A 24309-nucleotide genomic window follows, 5' to 3' on the forward strand; every position below is an offset into this window, starting at 1 on the left:
CGCTTTATCCTTAAGTTTTGCATATAGCCTAGAGATCTGTCCCTTTGTTTGCCTTCGATCAAGAAGTTCTTGAAGTAGGGGGGTCTTTGTCCTTTCAATGGTAAGTGTGCGGTACTGTGCTTGTATCCCATGTCTCACTTGTAGGTATGTATAGAACGTTCTATTGGAGATACCAAATTCCCGCCGAAGACCTTGAAAAGGTTTCATAAGGTTTCCCTGGTAAAGGTGCACTAATCTAGTGATCCCCCTTCTCTCCCACTCCAGGGGCCTACCTATACTATTTAATTCGGCCAGGTCTCCGTTATCCCATAAGGGTGTATACTCAGTCACTCCTTCATAGTCCAAAAGTTGCTTAGTTGTCTGCCAAACTTTCCTCGCCAATACATTGGTGGGACACCTACAAGCAAATGAATTAGCCTCCAAGACTTCAGCTAGTGTTTTGTGACGTGCTTTGATGATCATCAATTTATGATTTGGACAGCCGCCTCCTTCAAGCCCAGCCCCAGTAAAATGCTGGAGCTGGGCTGCCAAAAAGTATGTCTTTAAATGCGGTATCGCTACTCCTCCCTTTTCTGCAGAAAGCTGCAACGTCTGTAGTCTAATACGAGGCTGTCTCTTCCTCCATATTAGCTCACGAATCAGCGCCTCCAGTCTAATAAACCACTTCTGGTTAATCCAGATTGGGGAATTGTGAAGAATATATAGAATCTGGGGCTGCCAAATCATTTTTACCAGATTACAGCGGCCAGCTACAGACAGGGGGAGGCGACACCAGTTATCCATCTTTTGCTTCAACTTTGCCAGTAGTGGTACTAGATTCTCCTCAACATACTGGTTAATGTCTCTAGGGATCCAGATACCCAGATATTTTAACTTGGGCACCACTTCCAGTCCCGGAACCGTGAATTGTGTTGGACCTTCAGACCCCGACAGTGGCATCAGGGCTGATTTGCTCCAGTTAATAACCAAGCCTGATTGCTGTCCAAATTCCTCCATCAACTGCACCACATTATTCAGGGTAGAGCCCATGTCCCCAATAAAAAACAAAACGTCGTCTGCAAATAGAGCCATCTTCTCTTCCTCCGGTCCGCGCCGGAATCCCTGGATGTCCGGGCATAATCTCGCCCGTACAGCCAGGGGCTCCATAGCCAATACGAACAGGAGGGGGGACAGCGGGCACCCCTGTCTCGTTCCTCTTTCTAAATAGAATGTGTCGGAGAATAAGGTCCCCATTTTAATCTTTGCCCTTGGTCCCCCATATAGTAACTTTACCCATTGGATAAATACGGGGCCGAAGCCAAAACGTTCCAAAACCCCCCAGAGGTAACCCCACTCCAGGCTATCAAAGGCCTTAGTAGCATCCAAGGCCAGTATAGCCCCCGAGCCTTCATTATCTCTAGGTATTTGTAGGTTTAAGAAAACCCTCCTAATATTGGTGCTAATAGTTCTAGCCGGGATAAACCCGGATTGATCTGGATGTATCAATTTATGGATACAGTTGTTTAAACGAGTTGCTAAGGCCTTAGCCAAGATTTTTACGTCTGAGCACAACAGGGATATCGGTCGATACGATGAAATCTCCTGTTGGTCCTTCCCCTCCTTTAGGATTAAGGTGATATTAGCCTCTAACATTGAGGCAGGGAGTTCTCCCCTTTCTAATGCATGGTTTAATGTTTCCAGTAATGCCGGCAACAACTGTTCACTATATCGCTTGTAGACTTCCACTGGAAGCCCATCAGGGCCAGGGGATTTATAGTTGGACATACTAGACATTGCGCTTTTTAGTTCTTCCATCGTTAATGGCAGATCCAAATTCAGTCTATCCTGGTTTGAGAGCATAGGGATATCTGTTTGATGTAAAAAGTTGGTGGCCAATCGTCTATGATCCTGTATAGTTGATTTATATAATTTACTATAATAATCCCTAAGTACCTTCATGATCTCAGAGGGTCTGGAAACAAGGTCTCCATTTTCTGTTTTAATTACTTGTATTGCAGTAGAAGGGCCGTTCGATTGGGCCAATAGAGAAAGAACTCGACCCACCCTTTCTCCTTCACCAAAATAATATTGGCGTTGAAAGATACGCTGATTTTCTGCTTTCTTTAAGAGGGCCATTTTATATATCTGTTGGCAGTTCACCCAAGCCTGTTGTTTAACTGGCGATGGGTCCTCCACGAACGCTCTCTCAGCTTGAATAACATCATTTCTAATTTCTTTCTCTTGCTCTCGAGTATTTTTTTTGGTTATTGCGATTTTCTGTATTAGTAAACCTCTAATGAAGGCTTTTAAGGAATCCCAAACAATTCCGGGTGGTGCTGTCCCTCCATTAATTTGAAGAAATTCCCCTATCTGTGCTCCTAGAAGGTTAGAGTTGTCGACTAGTTCTAGCCAAACGGGGTTTATTCTCCACTCTCCCCGTGGGGGGCTCTCTCCCGTACTCAAAGTAATCACTAAGGGGGAATGATCTGAAATCCCGCGTGCCTCATATACCATATCTACCACCAGCTCCGATGCCTCCTTATTCCCCAGGCCCATATCTATTCTCGATAGTGACTGATGGGTGCTAGAGAAGCAAGAATACTGCCTATCCTGAGGGTGCCGCATACGCCAAATGTCCTTTAATCCCACCTCCAGCAAGAATTCATATAATCGGCCGGTTCTACTCCCCACTGGGCAGGGAAATCTATCCAGGCTCTTATCCATAGTTTCATTGAAATCTCCAGCTATCAACCATGGAACCCCTGGTTTACCCAGGCTAAACATTAAAAATTTATGTATAACCTCCAGTTTAAAGGGGGGGGGGGGTATATAAATGTTGGCCAAGACATATTCCTGCCCACCGATCAAACAATGTAAAAAAATAAATCTCCCCTCCCCATCAATCTGAGACTCTTTACAAAGAAAATCTGTACCCCTCCAGACTAATACACTCACACCGCGGGAGTACGATGAGTAGAAGGAATGATAGTGTGCCTGGAAGTTCCGACTATGAAGGTGGGGGGCCGCAGCCGGAGTTAAATGGGTCTCTTGTAGGAAAAGGAGACCAGGCCCCCTCTTCTCCATCTCCAACATCACGGACCCCCTCTTCCTAGGGTCTCCCAGGCCCCTCACATTCCATGAAATTATGTTCCACCTACCCATCAGCTCCAGCGGCTAAAATACTCTGGGATGGGGGGGGGAGCAACGGGGGAGGGAGCCGCTTCCTCCCCCGAGCACCCACCCATCCCAGTCCGCTCCCCGCCACGATCCCGGTGCCAACAGCATGTGTTCGAAGACTCACCCCCCTCCCTCCTCCCCCCCAACCCTGCCCATTAGAGCAACCCCTAGGGGTCTCAATTGCAGCCGGTATAACCATACCTCATTCAAAACATGCCCTTGCTCCCCACCTCCCCCAGTAATCCTGCCATATTTGTTTAACACAAGTTTCAGGTGGGGACATGGTCCCTCCATAGCGCCAATTGTATCTAAGAAAAAAAAAAAAAAAAAAAAAAAGGGAAGGAAAGTGGCACTGTAACTTCAAAAACTCAATAATTCTAGTGCTAGACTCTAGATATCCCCCCACTACCCCCCCCCCCCCCACCCCCCAAGAACCACCCTTCCCAACTCAACTACAAAACCTCTTTACGTCGACTGAAATTAGCTAATGTGTTATTTAATTTATTATTTAGTTTTCCTTACGTTATTATAGTAAACGTTAACCCATAGTGTTTACCCATTCCTTCCTCCATAATTATCCCTCTCACAGGTGACAATCAGTGACATTCTACCTTCCCGTTCATTCATTAACAATTATATAACCAAAGTATTCCTAATAATATTTATACACAGAGTTTGTCCTCATCACTCACACCCCCCCCTCATAATACCCCTATATCTATACCCCACCCCTTGCAAAGACTTCATACACAGTGCTCCATATAATCATTGACATAAATTCAAAGGTGAGATAATTCTATTTATACACATTATCCTGTCTTCTTTTCCCCCAACTTTCTATTTGACCCTTGCCCCATACCTTTTCCCTCGCTTGGTATTTCTCCCTCACTCCCCCCCCCCCTCATACCTGTGATAATACTTTACGTAAGCTTTATACAGAGTGTAATTCACCGTGTAGTACACAATAATCCGTAATACCTTATCCCCCCTCCCTACGTGGTTAATATGTTATCTCCACTTGTTCAACCCCCTCCCTACCCCCCCCCCAAAAAAAAAAAAGGAGGGACACCCCCACCCCCATCCCCTTCCCAACGCTTAGTGCTGAAAAAAAGAAAAAAAATTACACTGCAACACTAGCAGCCACTAAAGAGACTCCCTATGTTCCTCGAGCCAGTTCGTGGCCTCCAAAGGGGAGCTGAAAAAGAAAGTTGAGCCCAGAGCAGTTACGCGAAGTCGGGCCGGATACAATAAAGCGTAAGCTATCTTGTGCTTTTGCAAATTACGTTTAACAAGTAAAAACTCCGCTCTCCGTTTCTGTAAGTCTGCCGAAAAATCTGGATAGAATGACACTCTAATCCCTCTGTGGAAGATGTCTCCCAGTCCCCTAACTCTCCGCATCAAAGTTATACGATCATTGTAGTTGATAAACTTCAATATCATTGGCCTGCAGCGTCCTTCTGCTAGATGTGACCGAGCAGGGACTCTGTAGGCTTTTTCAATGCAGGACAGTGAGGAGAAGGGGACATCCCCCAGTAATTCCCTGAACCAGGTCTCCAAAAAGGCTACAGGGTTAGGACCCTCACTTCCCTCAGGGAGGCCAATTAATCGCACATTGTTCATGCGGCTCTTATTGTCCATATCGTCAATTTTAGAAGCTTGTGCGGCAATTTGTTTCTGAAGCATAGCAGTTTCTCTCTGTAGGGGGGATAGGTCATCCTCCACCGTACTTAATCTTTCTTCTAGTGCCTTTGTTCTGTCAATGGTATTACTTAGTAGTTGGCTCATGGCATGCAGTTCGTTTTGGATGTTTCTTAGTTGGCTATCAAAGCCAGAGATAGAAGCTTTACACTCGTTAATCGCCAGCAGAATCTCTCGTAGGGTAGGTTCACCACCCCCTGCAGATTTTTGAGACATCTTATTTTCATCTTGGGATGGCTCGCTCACCCCCCCCCCCAGGAGGTATAGTACCGGAATCGGCTGCCAGGCAACCCACACTTCTCCTGTCTCCCAGCGTCCCCTGGGTTTTTTGCTGGCCAGATGAGTGGTGCTGTGTCTTCCTGCCTGGAGAAGCCGCATGTGCAAAGCGCTCAAGTTTTGAAGCCGCTGAAGCTTGGCTTAATTTTTCCTTGGCTGCACGTGTTTTTTGGTTCCCCTCCCCCTTCGACATGTCCTCCGCAGCTCTTTTACTAAGCATAGTGATATTCAAAAAAAGAAAAAAAAAAAAAAAAAAAGAAAGGAGGGAAAAGGCAGTAGACCAATGGAGACCAGTATTATTATAACATAGATAGGAGCTAGTTTTAGGCGGGGGGGAGCCGCTGTCAGCTAGTAAGTGCCTGGTCAAGAGGGGATTTGTATCAAAGTCTCACATACCAAGAGCCTACATCAGTTATCTTATAGGGCTAAGCACTTGCCAGCTAGCGGTTCCAAAAGAAGAGCAAAAAAGCAAAAGGCAAAAGGCAAAAGGTAAATGCAGGCCATCCAACCATGCAGGGGTCGCCCATATACAGCTATGCTAGCAAATATTAACAAGCTTGCAAGTCCCATCCAGTTCACTTGCTGGCCGACTGCCAGCCATCCTAAGCTATTTACCAAAGCCAATATACCTTGGTGTACCTTGTAGTGCCTCAAGCCTCTGGGGGAAGGGTTACCGCTGGGCGAGCCCTGATGGTCCACTCAGCCGGGTCTCGTCGGCGAAGCTGTCTTAATACAGGCTGGTCTCGGAGCCTCTTCCATACGATCCCCCGCAGCGCTGAGAGGGAGACGCTCGGCTCTCGGAATCACCTGAGAAGGAGACGCTCGGCTCCCGGAGTCACGTGGGCGCACGAACCTCCACGAGATCTGTCTCGGCGGCTCTCGGCAATTTCCGATAGTCTCCGGCGAACGAGGGGTAGGCGGAGATGTTTAAGGAAGCTCCGATCTCAGAGCGCAGTCCTGTCGGGGAACGGAGGCGCACATTCTTCGGGACTCAAGGAGTAGGCAGGGAGCCCGGGCATCACTCAAGCTCACTCACTCGCTCACTCCCACCTCCATCCGGCCACACTTGCATAAAAATACTTGATCGCATAAAGCTGCTGGATCGCATAAAGATGCTGGATCACAAAAAAGATGCTGGATCGCAAAAAGATGCTGGATCATATAAGGATGCATAATCACATAAGGATACATGGTTGCATGAAGATGCATATTTATACATGTCTACATAGATACGTGTTGTGTAATGTTTCATAAACGCATGCTTGCTTATTGCGAGAATGCCTGTTTCCATGGGCATGAATGCGTGTATACAGCGCACACTTTCATATTTTGTCCAAAAGCATATTTTCATGAACACATGCTTCCATAGAAGCGTATTGCTTAAACACATGCTGGCATGTTTTCATTTCTACTGCATACATATGTTTATTACAGCTGTATACATATGTACTTGTTTTCTCCAGGACTATTTACCTATTTACTTACTTACATAGGACTACATGCATATGGGCCTATTTGCTTGGGTGCTTGTTTGCCTGAGGGTACATCCGTATGAGCGTATTGACCCTGTACTGCATACGTGAATGCATAAATGGCAAGAGCACTTGTATACCTGCATGTTTGGATTCCTAGGTACTTGCATACCTAAGGGCTTGCATAGAGGTAAACCAAAATTGTTTTACGCCTGCATCCTTGGAGGACTGTTTATTAGGTTACCTGTTATACCAGTTAAACGGTTCCAAAAAAGAGAGGCAGTCGGGGGAAGCAGGGGCACCGCTCTCAGGCTCAGTGATCTGGCAGGTATCCGCATCCCCCAATGGTCAGTGGCTTCGGGATCATCTGAACCACTGTGGTGTTTGGCATTGCAGTGTGTCCTGGAGCATTCATTTTACGTCAGACTGCGGCCACATCACCTTGTTCATACCTGATCTCAGTTGATTGAAGCCTAAGCAGGATCAAGCCTGGTTAGTTAACAGATGGGAGATTGCCCGGGGATACCAGATGTTCTAAGCTATTGCCCCACTGAGTTGAGAGAAGTATCTGAGGTTACTGTTTTTTTTTTTTTTAGAGTATCTTAGGCCAATAAGACTTAGGGCAGTCTCTGAGGTGGCTTGTTCCATCTTTTTCCAGCAGAAACCTGGTAGGTTAAGGGCACCTCTTGGGTGGGAGTCTGTCACAGAATCTTCAGTCTTTGCCTTACATTTGCTCTTGGAGCAGACATTATGGGATCATTATTGTGAGACAATTAAATGGTGGCAGTTCCAAAGTCAAATAGGAACACGAGCTCTATCTTAAGATCTCAACCCACTGAACATCCTTCTGTTTTCAGATACATTAGACGGTTCAATGATGACCTCTCTGCAAGAGGTAGATTTGGGGGTCTATAATCATCTATAAACCCTCATCTTCATGGGGCAGTTTGTCTCCAGGCTCATCTGAAATTGCAGTGGAAAGCCATTTTTTTGTGAATCTTCCCTTTGGGTTGGCCACAGGCTCAAGAGGATTCTCAAAGCATCTAGCCCCAGTGCTGGGCTTGCTGAAGACACCTCAATACTCTTTACCTCAATCTTTGCTCAAGAAGCATTCAATTCCTGGGGCTCCTTCAATATATTTCTATAGAAGCAAGCTGTGTTTGGGTCAAAGCATGTTCTCTACATATAGCCCTACTCCAGGTCTTGGTGGAGGTTCATTCCCTGTCGGGAACTTGAGGATCCAGGCATTGCTTTGCCGAAAAGGCTCTGTTTCCAGTGTGTTGCAGAGCAAAGATTGGTGCTTGATATTCTTCCTTTTCATGAATCTGGAAGATAACCACTGATGCCAGTCTCTCTAAGTTGACTTGAGGCTGGCTACAGTTCAGTGGGCTTGATCTCCACAGGAGAAAATACTGTCCAATAGCTTGGAATTTTTTGGCAGGTACTGCTGACGTCCAGGTAGGTTGAATGTTGCCAGGCCTTTCTGCCCTTCTCAGAATCTGTGATCAAGCTGAATGGCAAGCTGGATTAAGTCTGAGAGCGTCTTTGGTGGATCTAATCTGGCAAGTTCATCTTTTAGAGCCTCAGAAAGTCCCAGGCGGAACTGGTATTGCAAAGCTGCATCATTTCAAGCAGTGTCGGAACTCCAGTTATGGAACTTAACTATGTAGTCTTCCACATCGTGTGTAAATTAGCCTCCGCTGTGGAGGTTCACTGGGGATCATCATAGATCTCAGCAATGGCCGTAAAGAAAGAAGTAGTCGATGCAAGGACCAGCTAGTCTGTTCCCGAAGATGATGAGCCCATATGAATGAATGAATGAATGAAATACTTATATAGCGCACAATGCGAACTGAATCGCCTCTAGGCATATCTTGGGTTCCTCCCGCAGGAGGGAAATGACAAAACCCACTCTGGTGAACTCAAGGGAGTCTGTAGTTGTAACTCGAAATACAGTTGGCAGGCATTGCGAAAAATCCGAAACTTGTAGCGTTTCCCTGAAAAGTGCTCCGGGATAGGTACTCTAGGCTCCAGGAAAGGAACTACTACTGTGGGTGCAGGAGCAGAAGCGGATTCCTCAGACAATGAACTTTCAGATGCAGAGGGTAAATGTCTTTCAAGCTGGACATAGGCCTCCTGGAGTCCGGTCACTGCTTGGATCAAGGTTGTGATTTGCTGGCATAGTGCTTCGGGCAGAGAGGTACCTCCTCCAGTCTCAGTCATGGCTGGATGATGCTATCAAGTACCTGGTGGAGACTGAAATGTGATGGAGGCCTCCCTTGCTCCTCCCGCCTACACTCCTGAACATGGGAACAGAAAGTGTAAAGGCAAGGAGTGGCACGAGTGCCGGGTAGCTGACTGTTGATGTCCCCTCTGTAGGTGGGTAGAGCTGGCAGTCACGGTCCTTGGAGCAGGAAGCAGCACGCGGTTGGCACTCTCGCCTAGCAGTAAGAAGGGCCGCTGGTTCGAATCCCAACCACAACACTACCTGCCTGGAGTTTGCATGTTCTTCCTGTGCCTGCGTGGGTTTCCTCCGGTTTCCTCCCACAATCTAAAGACATGCAGGTAGGTTAATTGGCTTCTGTCCAAAATTGGCCCTAGTATATGAATGGGGACCTAGGATTGTGGGTTCCTTGAGGGTAGGGACCCATGTGAGTGTACAATGTACAGGGATAGGGACAATTGTAGACACTCACTCAGGTTGAACTGGGTGGACTGGTGTCTTTATTCAACCTTACTTACTATGAAACTATGAAGAAGCAGCTTGGCACCAGAGCATGGACAGGAGCAGAACCAGGAGAAAAGCAGCAGTCAGCAACAACCAGACAGCAGGGTACTGAATCAGCAGGCAAAGCAAGTCCAGAAGGCAAGCCATGGTCGGGAACAGCCAGGCAACGTGGTACCAAATCAGTAGGCAGATCAAGTCCAGTAAACAAGCCAAAGTCAGGATACCAGGTAATCAGAGTAAAGAAACAAGCAGAGGCGAAATCCAAAGGCGAGCTGGGTCATACATGAACAAACAGGGGCAGCAGATCAGGTCTTGGTAGGTCAGGAAGAAGCTGAAGATCATGCAGCACTGTTTACAGTGACAGAGCAGTTTAAATAGGCCACTGGGCGCCAAGTGCTAATTGGTGTTAGCATGTGCACGATCGCGCACAGGTGTGTGCACGCACACATACCCGTGCATGATGAACTGACATTGTGGGAATTATGTTGGTCCTTTGCTTATGAATATTAGCACAAGTGCAATATGTATGAGCATGAGCAAGTATCCGCACTGGCCTTTTATTGGTGGAGGTCCAGTTTACCTTACACCGACACTTCTGTCCTGTCTATATAACTGATCAGGTTTTCTCCTCAGCTATGAGTGGTTTAGAGGAAAGATTAGTAGCTTTAAAAAGAATGAAAGGACAGGTTCCCCTTGGGGTTTTCAGGCAGCGAAAAGAAGCAGAAATAAATTTGTAAAAATATATTTATTTTATTGGTTCAAAGGCTTAATCGCCGTCATAAATTTAAAATACGGACTCCTGTATATGTTAGTACAGCATATCGATGGGTAAAGGATATATGCAACATTTGGTACAAAGATAGTTACAGTAACAGTTTACAAATACATCAATATTTCAAAAGCTACAAATAGCACCCATGCTACCCCAATGCATTTCGACCTCCAGGGTCTTCTTCAGGGGGGGGACAAAACCCAAGAAGAAGGGGTGATTATATCGTATATTCGGCAAATAGTCAAAAGAAAAAAGACTTTCAATAAAAAAGTTTTTTTAGCCTACAAATTAGCTAATTATTATACCTTATTTCAGTAATATTTACCAGTTCCACCAAACCGTTACTGTTCAACCAGAGACTTTTATTAAAATCTGAAAAAGAAATTAGTGCCTTCTCTCGGTCATCCTGGTACCGCTGCCCTGCTGTTCTAACCCACTTCATCCACCCACCAAACTGGGGGAAAGAAGGGGGGGGGGGGGAGAGGAAAATGACTTCACAGGGGCATCGATCGCTGACTTGCAAGAATTGACAGTATCTGGAGTTTATCCAGGGGAACCAGAGGAACAGAAGAGGAGGTTCTTGGCACACCCTAGGTGGCCACACCTAAAAATAATGAAATATAATAAAATATAAATTAAGTGTTCCACGTCAAGATATTCTAAGTGAATAGATGAAATGTTGTGTTACAATATTGTACTATTATATTGGTGCATATATGAATATAAATAAGAAATAGAAAGTGGAAGAAAAGTAATGCTTAGTTTCCCAAATATTATATGTTTATACAAAAGCAATTTAGTAAAAAACTGGAGTCACCAGTATGATGATTATCGTTATTGTGAAGTGGTGTTACTATTATTCGTAAATGATTAAAAAGTGGTGCGAACAAACCAAAATGTGTAGATTGTGGAGGAAAAAATAAATAAAAATAAATAAATAAAAAAAAAAGTGAAAAAACTGACACAGGAGTGTGTTTAAACCACTGACCCCATCTACATATGGTGATGTGACTGTGATAGTATTAGTGATAGAAAGTGCAGTGAAAACTAAAAAAATATTAGTAGCATTAATGATTGATAATATAATACCTGTATACTCTGCTGCACTTGTTTTGTAGCCTGCAGATGATTAAGTTAGCCCCATTATGGCAAGTAAAAAAAGAGAGAGCCCCCAGTACCGCAGCAGCCCTACAACTAAATATAAAGTAATATAGTTATTCAACTTCACATTATATTAACGGAGAAAAACAAAGGAAGAGGAAATATCTCTCTTCAACATCCTCCATACCTGTTTCAATGATCTGTATCGTATGGTGTTCCAGGAATCAAATGAATGAGTCCTGACTGCTACACCCTATTTATATCACTTGCCTTATTGTTCAATTGAGTATAGGTGTGGTTCTCCTCCTTCCTAAAAGGTGTGCCTATTCTCCTCCCCTCCACTGCTCTCCTCAGCGCCCAGAGCCATAATTATGGCTCCTGTCAGTTCCTCAGCGTTCCGGAAGGCAAACAATGCCCCGGAAACACAGTCGTCTCCGACGCAACCTGCGTGACGTCGCGATGATGCGCGCGCGCATGCGCAATGCAATACTCCCGATGAAAACCCGGGGAGAACTTGCGCAAGCGCACAGCGCAACCCGCGACGTTCGGCGGCGATCACGGAATGCCGCCGGCACGGGGCGTACTCCCCCCAGCCAAACCTAGCCGAGGGAATCGGGGAATAGGAAGCAACAATGAAGTGCTCCCTCCTCCCCTCCCCGTGCCGGGAAGTCAGCGAAACCCCCGATATAGTCAGACCTCAATAATTTCAGCAGATCCTTGATGCCCAGGAGAAATCACATAAAGTGACAATGCACCAATAAATATAATACATATATTGCTAGTAATGCGAAATATTGTCAGAGTAATGGATACCACCACTGTTGTTTCACTGCTTCTTCCATGGTATTTTTATGGTAAAAATTCAATTATGATCCTAGAAAAAAGGGGGAGACGGGAGAGAGAAGAACAAAAACGGAAAAGGGGGAGGGGGAAACAGAGGGAAAACAGAGGGATAATAGCTGAGCCCACATGATGGCTCCATGTTGAGATTCAACCAAAGAATATATTTCTTTGCATTCACTAATATTGTTTCATTTTTCTTTTTAATCCCTCATCTTGATGCCTTAGCTCGTTTTTCCTGAGGTATAATCTTTTAAGAAAGGTGTGATTTTTTTCCCATAAACGTGTAAATTTACGTATTAAGAAATTTGAGTTTCTACCTGGTCACCTTGTTCGAGAACAGTCTCGTAACCAAACATAAGATGGGTCCATTCATCCCCCTGAAAAGCACTCATCATAGATGAGGCAGGTTAACAAAAATGGGGTAAATTAGAATACAATGTTTACAAAAAAGATATGATGATTATAGAAAATTTGTTATACAATCGTAAATTAGAATACAATGTTTACAAAAAAAATATATGATGATTACACAAAATTTGTTATACAATTGTTACACATGACCATCTCCCTCCCCCCTCCCCTTCTCCCCCTCTCCCCTCCCCGCTCCCCCCCCCCCCCGCCTCACATACCAGAGACCATATCCAAGCTCATATGCACAAATGGGGAAATGGTGTTTAACCACCGATAATTACGAAATGTAAGAAAAAAAAGAGAAAGTGCATGGAAATAAAATAACGAGCTGGCTGCACACCCCTAAATATTCTAAAAAGAATGAAAGGACAGGTTCCCCTTGGGGTTTTCAGGCAGCGAAAAGAAGCAGAAATAAATTTGTAAAAATATATTTATTTTATTGGTTCAAAGGCTTAATCGCCGTCATAAATTTAAAATACGGACTCTGGTATATGTTAGTACAGCATATCGATGGGTAAAGGATATATGCAACATTTGGTACAAAGATAGTTACAGTAACAGTTTACAAATACATCAATATTTCAAAAGCTACAAATAGCACCCATGCTACCCCAATGCATTTCGACCTCCAGGGTCTTCTTCAGGGGGGGGACAAAACCCAAGAAGAAGGGGTGATTATAACGTATATTCGGCAAATAGTCAAAAGAAAAAAGACTTTCAATAAAAAAGTTTTTTTAGCCTACAAATTAGCTAATTATTATACCTTATTTCAGTAATATTTACCAGTTCCACCAAACCGTTACTGTTCAACCAGAGACTTTTATTAAAATCTGAAAAAGAAATTAGTGCCTTCTCTCGGTCATCCTGGTACCGCTGCCCTGCTGTTCTAACCCACTTCATCCACCCACCAAACTGGGGGAAAGAAGGGGGGGGGGAGAGGAAAATGACTTCACAGGGGCATCGATCGTTGACTTGCAAGAATTGACAGTATCTGGAGTTTATCCAGGGGAACCAGAGGAACAGAAGAGGAGGTTCTTGGCACACCCTAGGTGGCCACACCTAAAAATAATGAAATATAATAAAATATAAATTAAGTGTTCCACGTCAAGATATTCTAAGTGAATAGATGAAATGTTGTGTTACAATATTGTACTATTATATAGGTGCATATATGAATATAAATAAGAAATAGAAAGTGGAAGAAAAGTAATGCTTAGTTGCCCAAATATTATATGTTTATACAAAAGATTAGTAGCTTTAATCACATCTTCACAGAGTTGAAGAAAAAGCATTAGGTCCCCTTCTACCACCCAGGATCCTCAAACAGAGTAACTGTGGGAGGGGAAAGATGAATCACCCTCAGGGGACCGTGAACAGGTTGATGATTCCTCTTCTGAGGAATCTCACATGCTGAGAAGTTGCTGGTGCATTCTCTTACTGACATTAAAGCTACCCTTAACGGAGTCGGTTGAAGAGCCCACTTCCTGTTTGGGTTCACTCTGCAAGCCTTGCGTGCCTTTCCTGTCCATTACTAGAAAAGCTTATCTATTCTGAGTGGAATTACCCAGATAAGCACTTTTTTCCTCATAAAAAGTTTGGAGGAAAGATTTACTAAGATGTGGAGTATACCAGCAATTGACGCTGCTATATCCTCTGTGAATAAAAGTTTGACTTGTCTGGGTCAGACCTTGAGAGACCATTTGAAACAGGTACTCAAGGTGTTCCCTGAGCAGCAAGCCCAGGAATTAGCTGAGCTGCCAGCGGCTTGGTGCTTTGCAATTGACGCAATCAAAGATTCTATTCTTCAAACCTCTCGCCTTACCATTGGGTTGGTACATATGCGTAGAATGTTACGGTTAAAAAGTTGGTCAGCCGAAGCGCCATGCAAAAAGCTCCTGGCTGGTTTTCCTTTCTGCGATGAAAAGCTGTTTGGGGAGGATTTGGACAAATATATCCCAAAAATATCAAGTGGGAAAAGTACCCTTTTGCCAATTAAGAAAAAGAGTAAACATCCCTCATTTAAACGGGCTCTTTCTCCAGTGCCAGGGGCATCAGCCTCCAGGCAGTCACGATGGCCTCCGCCATTAGGTTCAAGAGGTAAAACTCAGGGTCAACCCCAGGGATAAAAGAAGTCCTGGGGGAGGAAACCCACAAGACAGGATGTTAAAGCCTCTTTATGAAGGGGCGCCCCCGCTCACTCAAGTGGGGGAAGACTTCTGCAGTTCCAAAAGGTCTGGCAGGAAGAATTTCAGGACAGATGGGTGGTCTCCACAATAGCTCTAGGGTACAAACTAGAGTTCTGAGAATTCCCGTCTCCTCGTTTTCCTCAGGTCAAATGTCCCCAAAGATACAGAGAAAAAGAAGTCTCTCTTTCTAGCGTTAGACCAACTTTTGTTGCAAAAAGTGATCATGGTGGTTCCCGTGGAAGAGCAGGGGTCAGGGTTTTGTTCAAACCTTTTCATAGTACCAACAACAAATGGGGATGTCAGACCCATTCTAGATCTCAAAGATCTAAACCGGTTCCTGAAGATTTGCTCTTTTTTTGCATGGAATTAATCCGATCATCAGTATCCATCCTACAAGAGGGAGAGCTTCTGGCATCAATCGACATCAAGGATGCATACCTGCATGTACCTATTTTCCCCGCTCACCAGAAGATTAGAGTACTTGAAGAAGGTGTTTTTACTCCAAGCAAAGATCAGCACCATAAAGGAGCTGGTCCAAGGAGTCAGGGCAAAGAAGGGTCCTTCCATTCGCCTTCGTATGAGATTGTTGGGGAAGATGGTGGCTTAATTTGAAGCAGTACCCCGTGCTCAGTTTCATTTGAAACTGCTGCAAAACTGTATCCTATCGTCCTGGAACAAGAAGATTCAGGCACTAGATTTTCCAAAGCGTTTGTCGCCAAAAGTGTGTCAGAGCCTCAGTTGGTGGAGAATATCCGAGAATCTGTAGAAGGGGAAATGCTTCTTACCGGTTACCTGGAAGGAGGTAACAACAGATGCCATATATATATATATATATATATATATATATATATATATATATATATATATATATATATATATAAATAGTACTCCCGCGCTACTATGGGGTAGTAGATATAAATATAGGGTTCTGCAGACACTGTATGAGTCAAACAATTCTCAATAATTAATCTCGTAAAAATAAAGTGCTATATGTAAAATAAACAAATATGTATCTATCACCGTATCTCCTATATGGAGATCAAATAAATATATAAAAAGACATATACTAAGTGCAAATGTATCCTATCGTCCTGGAACAAGAAGATTCAGGCACTAGATTTTCCAAAGCGTTTGTCGCCAAAAGTGTGTCAGAGCCTCAGTTGGTGGAGAATATCCGAGAATCTGTAGAAGGGGAAATGCTTCTTACCGGTTACCTGGAAGGAGGTAACAACAGATGCCATATATATATATATATATATATATATATATATATATATATATATATATATATAAATAGTACTCCCGCGCTACTATGGGGTAGTAGATATAAATATAGGGTTCTGCAGACACTGTATGAGTCAAACAATTCTCAATAATTAATCTCGTGATAATAAAGTGCTATATGTAAAATAAACAAATATGTATCTATCACCGTATCTCCTATATGGAGATCAAATAAATATATAAAAAGACATATACTAAGTGCAAATTCATACACAAAGAGTGCATAAAGTGCTGGCGTTCCAGTACAAAATCTCATGCAACTGTAAATAGCGCACAAAACAATATAAAAAGAAAAGGTGACTATAGTGGATAATAAAAATTCTGATCCATAAAATACAAATTTATTCTGGAACAACAATAATCACAAGAAAACATATAGTAGCAATATAGCTATCAAAATAAATAAATAAATAAATAAGTGTATGGACATAAATCAAGGTCCAAAGTGCAAAGTGCAAATGAAGTGAAAGTTCTTATGGGAACAGCAAGTGAAGCCTTCCTAGATAAACCACATCTGGTGATAATGTGAAGAGTGATCCTTCGGTGTCAGTAACACCTGTGGAATATACTAGGTAATTACTGCTGTAAGGTAAACAGACTATCTGGGGTGAAATTCCTGTCTATTGGTTGCCATTGTCCATTCACCTGTAGGTGGCATATAACCCAGATAGTCATTATTATGGTGCTCTGTGTCCCGTGATGTACTCCAAGAAAAGGATTTTACAGGTAAGCTATAGGAAAAATCAATTTTTTAAGAGAGAAGTTTCAGGAAAGAAACTTACATTTTAAAGAAAGAACTTTGAAGCAAAATAAGGGTCATTAATGCAGCCTGATCAGTGCCCATCTGCAGCCTCTCCATTGCCAATCAATAAAGCCTGATCAGTGCCCATCTGCAGCTTCTCTATTGTCCATCAATGCAGCCTGATTAGTGCCCATCTGCAGCCTCTCTTGCCCATCAATGCAGCCTGATTTATGCTCATTTGCAGCCTTTCTATTGCCCATCAATGCAGCTTGATTTGTGCCTATCTCCAGCCTCTCTATTGCCCATCAGCACAGCCTCACCATTGCCAGATTACACAGATGAATCTTCTGCTTACTCTGTGCTCAGTCACACACAATCCTGCCTCCTGGACAGCTCATAAGACAGAACACCGGTCCAATGCCGGGACATATGATGTGTAGCCTATGAGCCGTCCAGGAGGCGAGGCTGTGTGTGACTGAACAAAGAATAAACTGGAGATCCATCTGTGTAATCTGGCAATGGTGAGGCTGTGCTGTGCTGTCCATCTGCGTAATCCCGCGCCCCCCCCCCCTCCGAGGCAGTCAGGTAAATATCAACATATAACACCACCCCATAATTTTCCCTCTATTTTCATAAATACGATATTTATGAAGCCGATAACCTTAATGGGTGTTTTTCTTTTTTTTTTTCAGATGGCTCCCAAGATACAACCTAAATCTGAAATTATTTCCATTATTCCACAACCTCGAGGGAACCGAGCTGTTAAAGCCATCTTTCTTTTTATTTTTGTATGCCTTATCATTTTATACTTTTATGGAATTAACAATTACACTGGTAGTCAAGTTGTCTATGGCATGGCAATTCATTTCATAATCTCTCAAGCTTGGGAGTTTATTGTCAGTCTCTCTGAATTTTCTGAAGAGATCACCCATGTGCATACCAGGTAGTCACAGTAAATGATGCAATAGTTACTATTTTTTACATTTCAGAATCAAAATCATTTAACTAGTTTCTGTAGCATTCTAGCATAGTCATAAAATACCACATTTCAAGTCACTGACCTTATTAAAACATATTATTATTAAAGGTACACATTTGTTTAAAGCAGTGGCGGCTTGTGTTTTTTTCTTTTGGGGGGGCAGCAAACAGCCCCCCTTCCCCTGGTCGGTCGGGACAGCCGGGACATCAAACCCCCGCACTTAACCCATCTAGGCAGCGGGAAGGCAGCGTGTCTGGCGACTTTCTTATTCCTCCTGTGGTGTGGATCACTGCACCTTTTGCCGTGCATCCCCCTCCTCCTCGGTGTCCAAAAGGATTGCCTAACCTTTCAGCGCATCAGCAAACGAGTATCAGACCCGCCCTTCATGATTGTCAGAGGGGCACTTCAGTGTTAGAAAAGCGAATATTCATTTGCTTTTCTAACACACCTGGGTGGTCTCCTAGCACAATGCTCTGCACTCTGAGTACACCCTATTTTGAAGCCTATTAGAGCCAGTGGCTCTAATCAGGTGCTTAAAAAAAAAACCCTGCCGCTGTAATTCATGTGCCCGGTGTCCTGAAAGGGGCCAGATGCATGAATAGGAGGTAGCCGCGGTGGCTGTGGATAAATTCATGCTATGCATGAATCGATCCATCAACCAATGGGGGGTGGATGGGGGGGTGGCACCGACGTGCCCTTAATGGACGGGCTGCCCCCGGTTTAAAGTATATGTAAGTCTGTGCAGGGATAGTGTTCCTTGGCCCCCAAGGCAAAGATACTCTCGCCCAAAGTTCAAATAAATGGAGCTGGGCCAGAGCTGGGAGCAGAAATTACAGTTGTAAGATTACTACATTTTGGTCCATGGAAAACTGAATGAGATTGTTAAAGTGGTTGTAAATCCTTACAAATCACTTTCACTTACAGGTAAGCCTAGATTAAAGCTTATCTGTAGGTCCAAGAAATATCTCCTAAATCTACACGGTTTAGAAGGTATTTACTATAAGTCAGGCACCACTGTCTACGGCACATGCTATCGCCGTTAGACAACTGGAAGAAGATGGGCGCTCCGTACTACAGAGGACATCGGTGACATCGCTGTCTCCTGTGTCAGGTAAGTGACACATAATGGGCTACTATGCGATGCATAGTAGCCCATTATGCTTTACCTTTGCAGGGAGACAGACCTCTTTAAGGTGTATTAGTTGATATTTTAGTACATTATTAATAAAAGCCAGAATCTGGCAGCAGTAACAAATAGCTGATATTAGATGATTGACACAGGTTTTTGAAGAAAGTAAACTCTAGGCTCTATTGGTTATAATACTACTTTATGCAAAAAGGGAAAGGACAAGGAAACAGTAGGAACAGAAGGACATTAGGTATATATTAGTAAGCACAAATCCTCTCCTGTCTCAATCCCCCCAGCACAAGTCCCCCCAAGTTCCCCCTCCTAGCACAGCCCCCCCTTTTAAATTACACTTCCTCAGCACAAATGATTTCCCTGCCAAAATCTCAACTCCCAGCACAAATAATATCCCCCCCCCCAAATTCCCTCTCCTAGCGCAAATTCTTTCCTCCCTCAAATCCACCCAGCACGGTCCAGCCTGCAGATTTATTTTTGCACATTATTTATCTGTCCGCCTTGCCTGAGCAACTTCACAGTTCTCTGAGCTCCTGTTTGCTGCCACTTGTGTATCCTGTGTCTAACTACTCATGTACTGACAGGTTCATCTACCATCTGTGCTTGTCTGCTTCCTGTCCAGACCTCAGCTTGACTCCTGGTCTTCCTGTTGTCTCCTGCTGTTTGTACTCTGCACATGCGATTAGTCTCCACATCCTCAGCTGGGGCTTAGACTCCACACCCTGGGGAACCCCAAGTTGGCGATCCACAATTGCTCACTACCACAGATGCTTGACACCCCAAATCTCACTCTCCAGCACAAATCCCTCCCCCTCCAAACCCTCCCTTAGCAATCCAGCCCCCCTTCTAAATTTCACTCTCCTAGAACAAATCTTTTCCCCCCAAATTCCACCTCCCCTAGCACAAATTATTCCTCCCCCCTGAATTTTATCTCTTAGCATAAATCCCACCCCTCAAAACCCCCTTCTAGCACCAATCTTCTCACCCCAGCACCAATCTTAATTACCCCCCTCCCCCAGGTCAGTCTGTCCCCAGTACAATCCCCAATGAATTTACAGGCTTCAAATGCAGCGCAGCTTGAGAGATTTTCTTCTTGCCAGGCTGCTCCTTTTGTGTGTGTCGTGTGACCAGTGAGAACCTAAGAGGAATCCAGAGGAAGATTCTTTTGGCTCTGAAGACAGAAAGCTGCAGCTGGCAGGGAGAAACGCTAGCTGCAACAGCAGCTGCCAGGGATTAGGGCATTTGAGACCTAGGGTACCTCACGGGAGATGTGGGACACATGCCCTAGGTGCCCAATGCTAGTGGGTGCCTCTGGTCATACTTCCCTACTCTGAACTTGAAAAAAACTTTTACGTTGAAATATTCTTTAATATTTTTTTTTCATTAGTAGAAATCCCTTTATTGGTAATTCTAGCTCGCAGCTGTGTCAGTGTTTTTTTGCACTAGGAGTAAATAGGAGGTGAGTTCACTATTAATTTAGAGTCAATGCAGAGTTCAGGCATGATCAGGGGTCAGCAATGATACTATATACACTTGATACATTAGAAAACTTAAGCCCCGTACACACGATCGGACTTTCTGACGGGAAATGTTCGATGACAGGCTGTTGTCAGTAAACGCAACCGTGTGTATTTTCCATCGGACAATTGTTGTTGGACTTTCCAGCCAACAAATTTTGGCAAACAGGTTTTCAAATTTTTCTCGTACAAATGTGTGTTGTCAGATTTTCTGAGCGTGTCTTTAGACAAACAAGCATGCTCGGAAGCAAGGATGATCCAGAAGACGTCGGTCTTGTAAACCAGTGTTCGTAATGGAGAATTAACATTCGTGACGTGGCAAATTATGAAATCTCCAAATGCAGCGCACAATTCTCTTCTTTTGTAATGGGATAATAATGAAGCTGCTTTGCTGGGGATACTGATGGAGTTATTGCAAACACATTTTCAAAGGCTTTTTTTTTCTAGTGATATCAAGAATAATATTATCATGTTTTTTTTTATTTGGGGCGAGTTACCACAACACCATTATCCCGTAGTTTTTAGGATCAAAGCTACAACTATGTTGGTGCCCCTTGTCAATTTTACATTGTGTTTTCTAAAATGTAACTGCCTACTCCCAAACTGTCATTTTAAGTAAAACACAGCCAAGTATTATTCTCCACAATTTTTTTTATTGTGCATTAAAAAAATAAAACAAATACAATTAGACATGCTATCTGCCAACAGAACTTAACCAAAAAGTGCATTCTATGCATCCAAAAATATAGAAGTATACCAAATCAAATCATTATTCAACCAAAAAAAGAATGTCAAAGCAATAACTCCAAGACCAATAATAAATAACACGTTACTCCTCCGATTCCGCAACATGTCTGGTTGACGAACCAGAAACAAACTGAAAATTTCAAAATGAAAAGGGTGAATCAACACTCAGCAAACTTCTACTAACACAAAATTAGCAGAAGGAGCCCAAATAGTGGGGTTAAAGAGCTGAAAAACCTCGTAGTATGTCTAGTACGTCACTACGTTCGTAATTGTTGGTCAACAATTGTGTGACCGTGTATATACAAGATAAGTTTGAGCCAATGTCCTTCGGACAATAATTCCACGGTTTTGTTGGCGGAGAGTTCGATCGTGTGTAAGTCTCATACATCAAGCACTCTAGCAAAGTGGGCACTAAAGAAACTGTCTGTACAAGTGGAAAATGCATGTGTACAGAGGCCATTGCAATTGCACAAAATATGTTTTAATTTTTTTTGTATAACTGCCTTAAAATGTATAGAAACCTTAGAGAGTGTTTGCATGTTTGATTTAATTTAATTACTAAAAATAATATATAAGTATCTTTTATTTTCTTAGGTATAATGGAGAATACCTGAGAGCACTTAAAGCAAGCTTCTGTATGAGAAACATATATATTTTAATTTCTACCAGTGCTATTTGCTATATCTTTTATGATGAAGATCTGTTGCAGAGATTCTCTTCCGTGATTAACCTGGTCATGCTGTTCCTATGTAATTTGTTGTGCAGGCTTTTTGGACTTCAGGTATGGCAAGCAATACATTTATGTTTGTAAAAACTGAAAATTGTAGGATACAATTATTGTTTATTAATTATTTTCCAGCTATATAATAATGAATCTTGTGATATTCATATCTACTCATTCTCATGTTTAACCCTTTCACAACCAAAAGTAATTGATGGTTTGATACCCAAGACAAATTTGGCAGCATCAGCATGTAGTGGTTAAGTTGACAATAACTCTATAATTAATAAAGTAAAAGTAAATGTAGCGCTACCTAAATATGCTTCTGAAGTAAAAGTGCTTATTCTAGAAGTGCAATCACAGATAAGTGCAAACTGCAGATAAATTAATGAAAAAAGAAAGAAAGAAAACCCAGATCACCAGTGCTGCAAATACTAAAAATATTAATAAATACAGGTAAATATGCAAAAATACAAATAAACCATCCCTTTAAAGAGGAAGTAAACCTTGATGGGTTTACTTCCTCTTTCTCTCCCTGCAAAGGTAAAGCATAATGGGCTACTATGCATCACATAGTAGCCCATTATGTGCCACCTACCTGACACAGGAGCCAGTGATGTCACCGCTGTCCCCTGTAGTCCGGAGCATCCATCTTCTTCCGGGTATTGCTGCTCCAGCCACTCTCAGCGCTGGAGCAGCAATGAGGTCACTCCGGCACATGCGCACAGGAGCCGCCACTAACGGCATATTGCTGCTAACAGCGATAGTGCGCCTGTGTGCTGCTGTCTACGACACATGCACCGTAGACAGCTGTCACTGTCTTTTAGTAAATATCTCCTAAACCATGTAGGTTTAGGAGATATTTCTTGGACCTACAGGTAAGCCTTAATCTAGGCTTACCTGTAGGTCAAAGTACATGTTAAAATACATGAATAAAAGTCAGTGAATAGGAATATATCAATAAATGTTCATTAGGAAAGTAAAATTAGAGAGTTAGTTTACATATAAAAGAATCCAAGTTGATAGAAGAATGTGAGACAAGCTGAGTGTTGATCCAAGTGCAAAATGAACACAAAAACTCTTGGTGTGTTGTGGTCACAATCGCTTGCTCCATACAGAGTCCACCCAGTGTGTCCTACCAGCTCACATCAGGTAAAGACTGCAAAGGTACAGGCACAGACAAGAAATTCAGAGTGATAGGTGAGTAAGGAGGAAGTAGAGAGGAGACATTGCTGGTAGTGGCAGCAGAGGAGGGCTCTTACTGAGTGGAGGAGAGGAAGATGTATTACGGTCCATTGAGAGAGTAATGCCCTGTACACACAGTTGGATTTTCCAACGGAAAAGGTCAGATCGGATTATGTTGTCGGAAAATCCAATCATGTGTGGACTCTATCTGACTTTTTCTGTCGGAAATCCCGATGGAAAAAGTTTGAGCTGGATCTAAAATTTTCCGACAACAAAATATGATCAGACTTTTTCGATCGTTTGTAGAGAATTCTGACGGACAAAGTGCCACGCATGCTCAGATTAAATTACGAGACCAAAGCTATTGGCTACTAGCCTCTATGTAGTCCCGTTGTATGTAACGAACATCACCTCGTTCTGAACGATTGGATTTTCCAACAACTTTGTCCGACCGTGTGTATGCAAGACAAGTTTGGCACAAAATCCGGCAGAAAAAATCTGATGGATTTTGTTGTCAGAATGTCCGACCATGTGTACAAGGCATTACTGATCATCTAAATTGCCTTACATATCCTATCCTGAATTTGAGATTGGATGAGAGGAGGTTACACGGTGACCTGTAGCAATATTTTATACACCAAATAGCACTGCAAGATCTTTGTGGTCTTTACCTGAGGTGAGCTGCAAAGACACACTGGGTGGACTCTGGATGGTGCAGGGGAGTGTGACCACAACACCAAGATTTTTTGTGTTCATTTTGCACTTGGATCATCACACAGTTTGTCTCACATTCTTCTATCAACTGGGATTCTCTTATATGTGCAGTTTCTAAAAACAGGCTCCCTAATTTCACTTTATTAATGAACATTTATTGAAACTGTATATTTCTATTCATTGACTTTTTTTTCTTTCTTTTTTCATGGATTTATCTGCTGTTTGCACTTATCTGTGATAGCACTTATAGATAGCACTTCTAGTATAAGCACTTTTATTAGCATATTTATTTTATAGAACTTTGAAAGTATTGCCACATTTACTTTTATTTTATTACTATTACATTTGAGGACATACACCGAGTGGCACAAGTTACTGTATTCATTTATTGAGAACTCTTTGATTCATTTCAAGAAAATTGCTGTTTTTTTCAGTTTAGGGTGACAAATTAGGCATACGTTAATGGAGGGTTGAATGGGGGAGGATGGCGGGAAGGTTATTGCAGGCAAATGCAGGAGATGTCCATGTTACACACAATTATTGCCAATTATAGTACTGTTTGTACTACTAAAAATGATACTCAAAACACAAGTGAAAAATTAGACAAAGTGATATTAAAGTCTTGTTTTTTTATTG

The 24309-nt window shown here is 42.9% G+C and overlaps 1 protein-coding gene across 2 annotated transcripts in view; it reads left to right on the forward strand.

The window, feature by feature from the left end:
- STING1 (stimulator of interferon response cGAMP interactor 1) overlaps nt 1-24309 on the forward strand; it is a 463207-nt gene that overhangs the window by 107355 nt on the left and 331543 nt on the right. For both annotated transcript variants that reach the window (XM_077473929.1, XM_077473928.1), the window contains exons 2-3: nt 17362-17612; nt 21648-21834. In XM_077473929.1, coding sequence (XP_077330055.1) covers nt 17362-17612; nt 21648-21834 — 438 coding nt within the window. The remainder of the gene's footprint in view (nt 1-17361; nt 17613-21647; nt 21835-24309) is intronic.

The sequence above is a fragment of the Lithobates pipiens genome, unplaced genomic scaffold, assembly GCF_037356315.1.
Source record: "Lithobates pipiens isolate NorthernLeopardFrog02 unplaced genomic scaffold, aLitPip1_a1.2 Scaffold_8, whole genome shotgun sequence".
NCBI classification, from domain to species: Eukaryota; Metazoa; Chordata; class Amphibia; order Anura; family Ranidae; genus Lithobates; species Lithobates pipiens.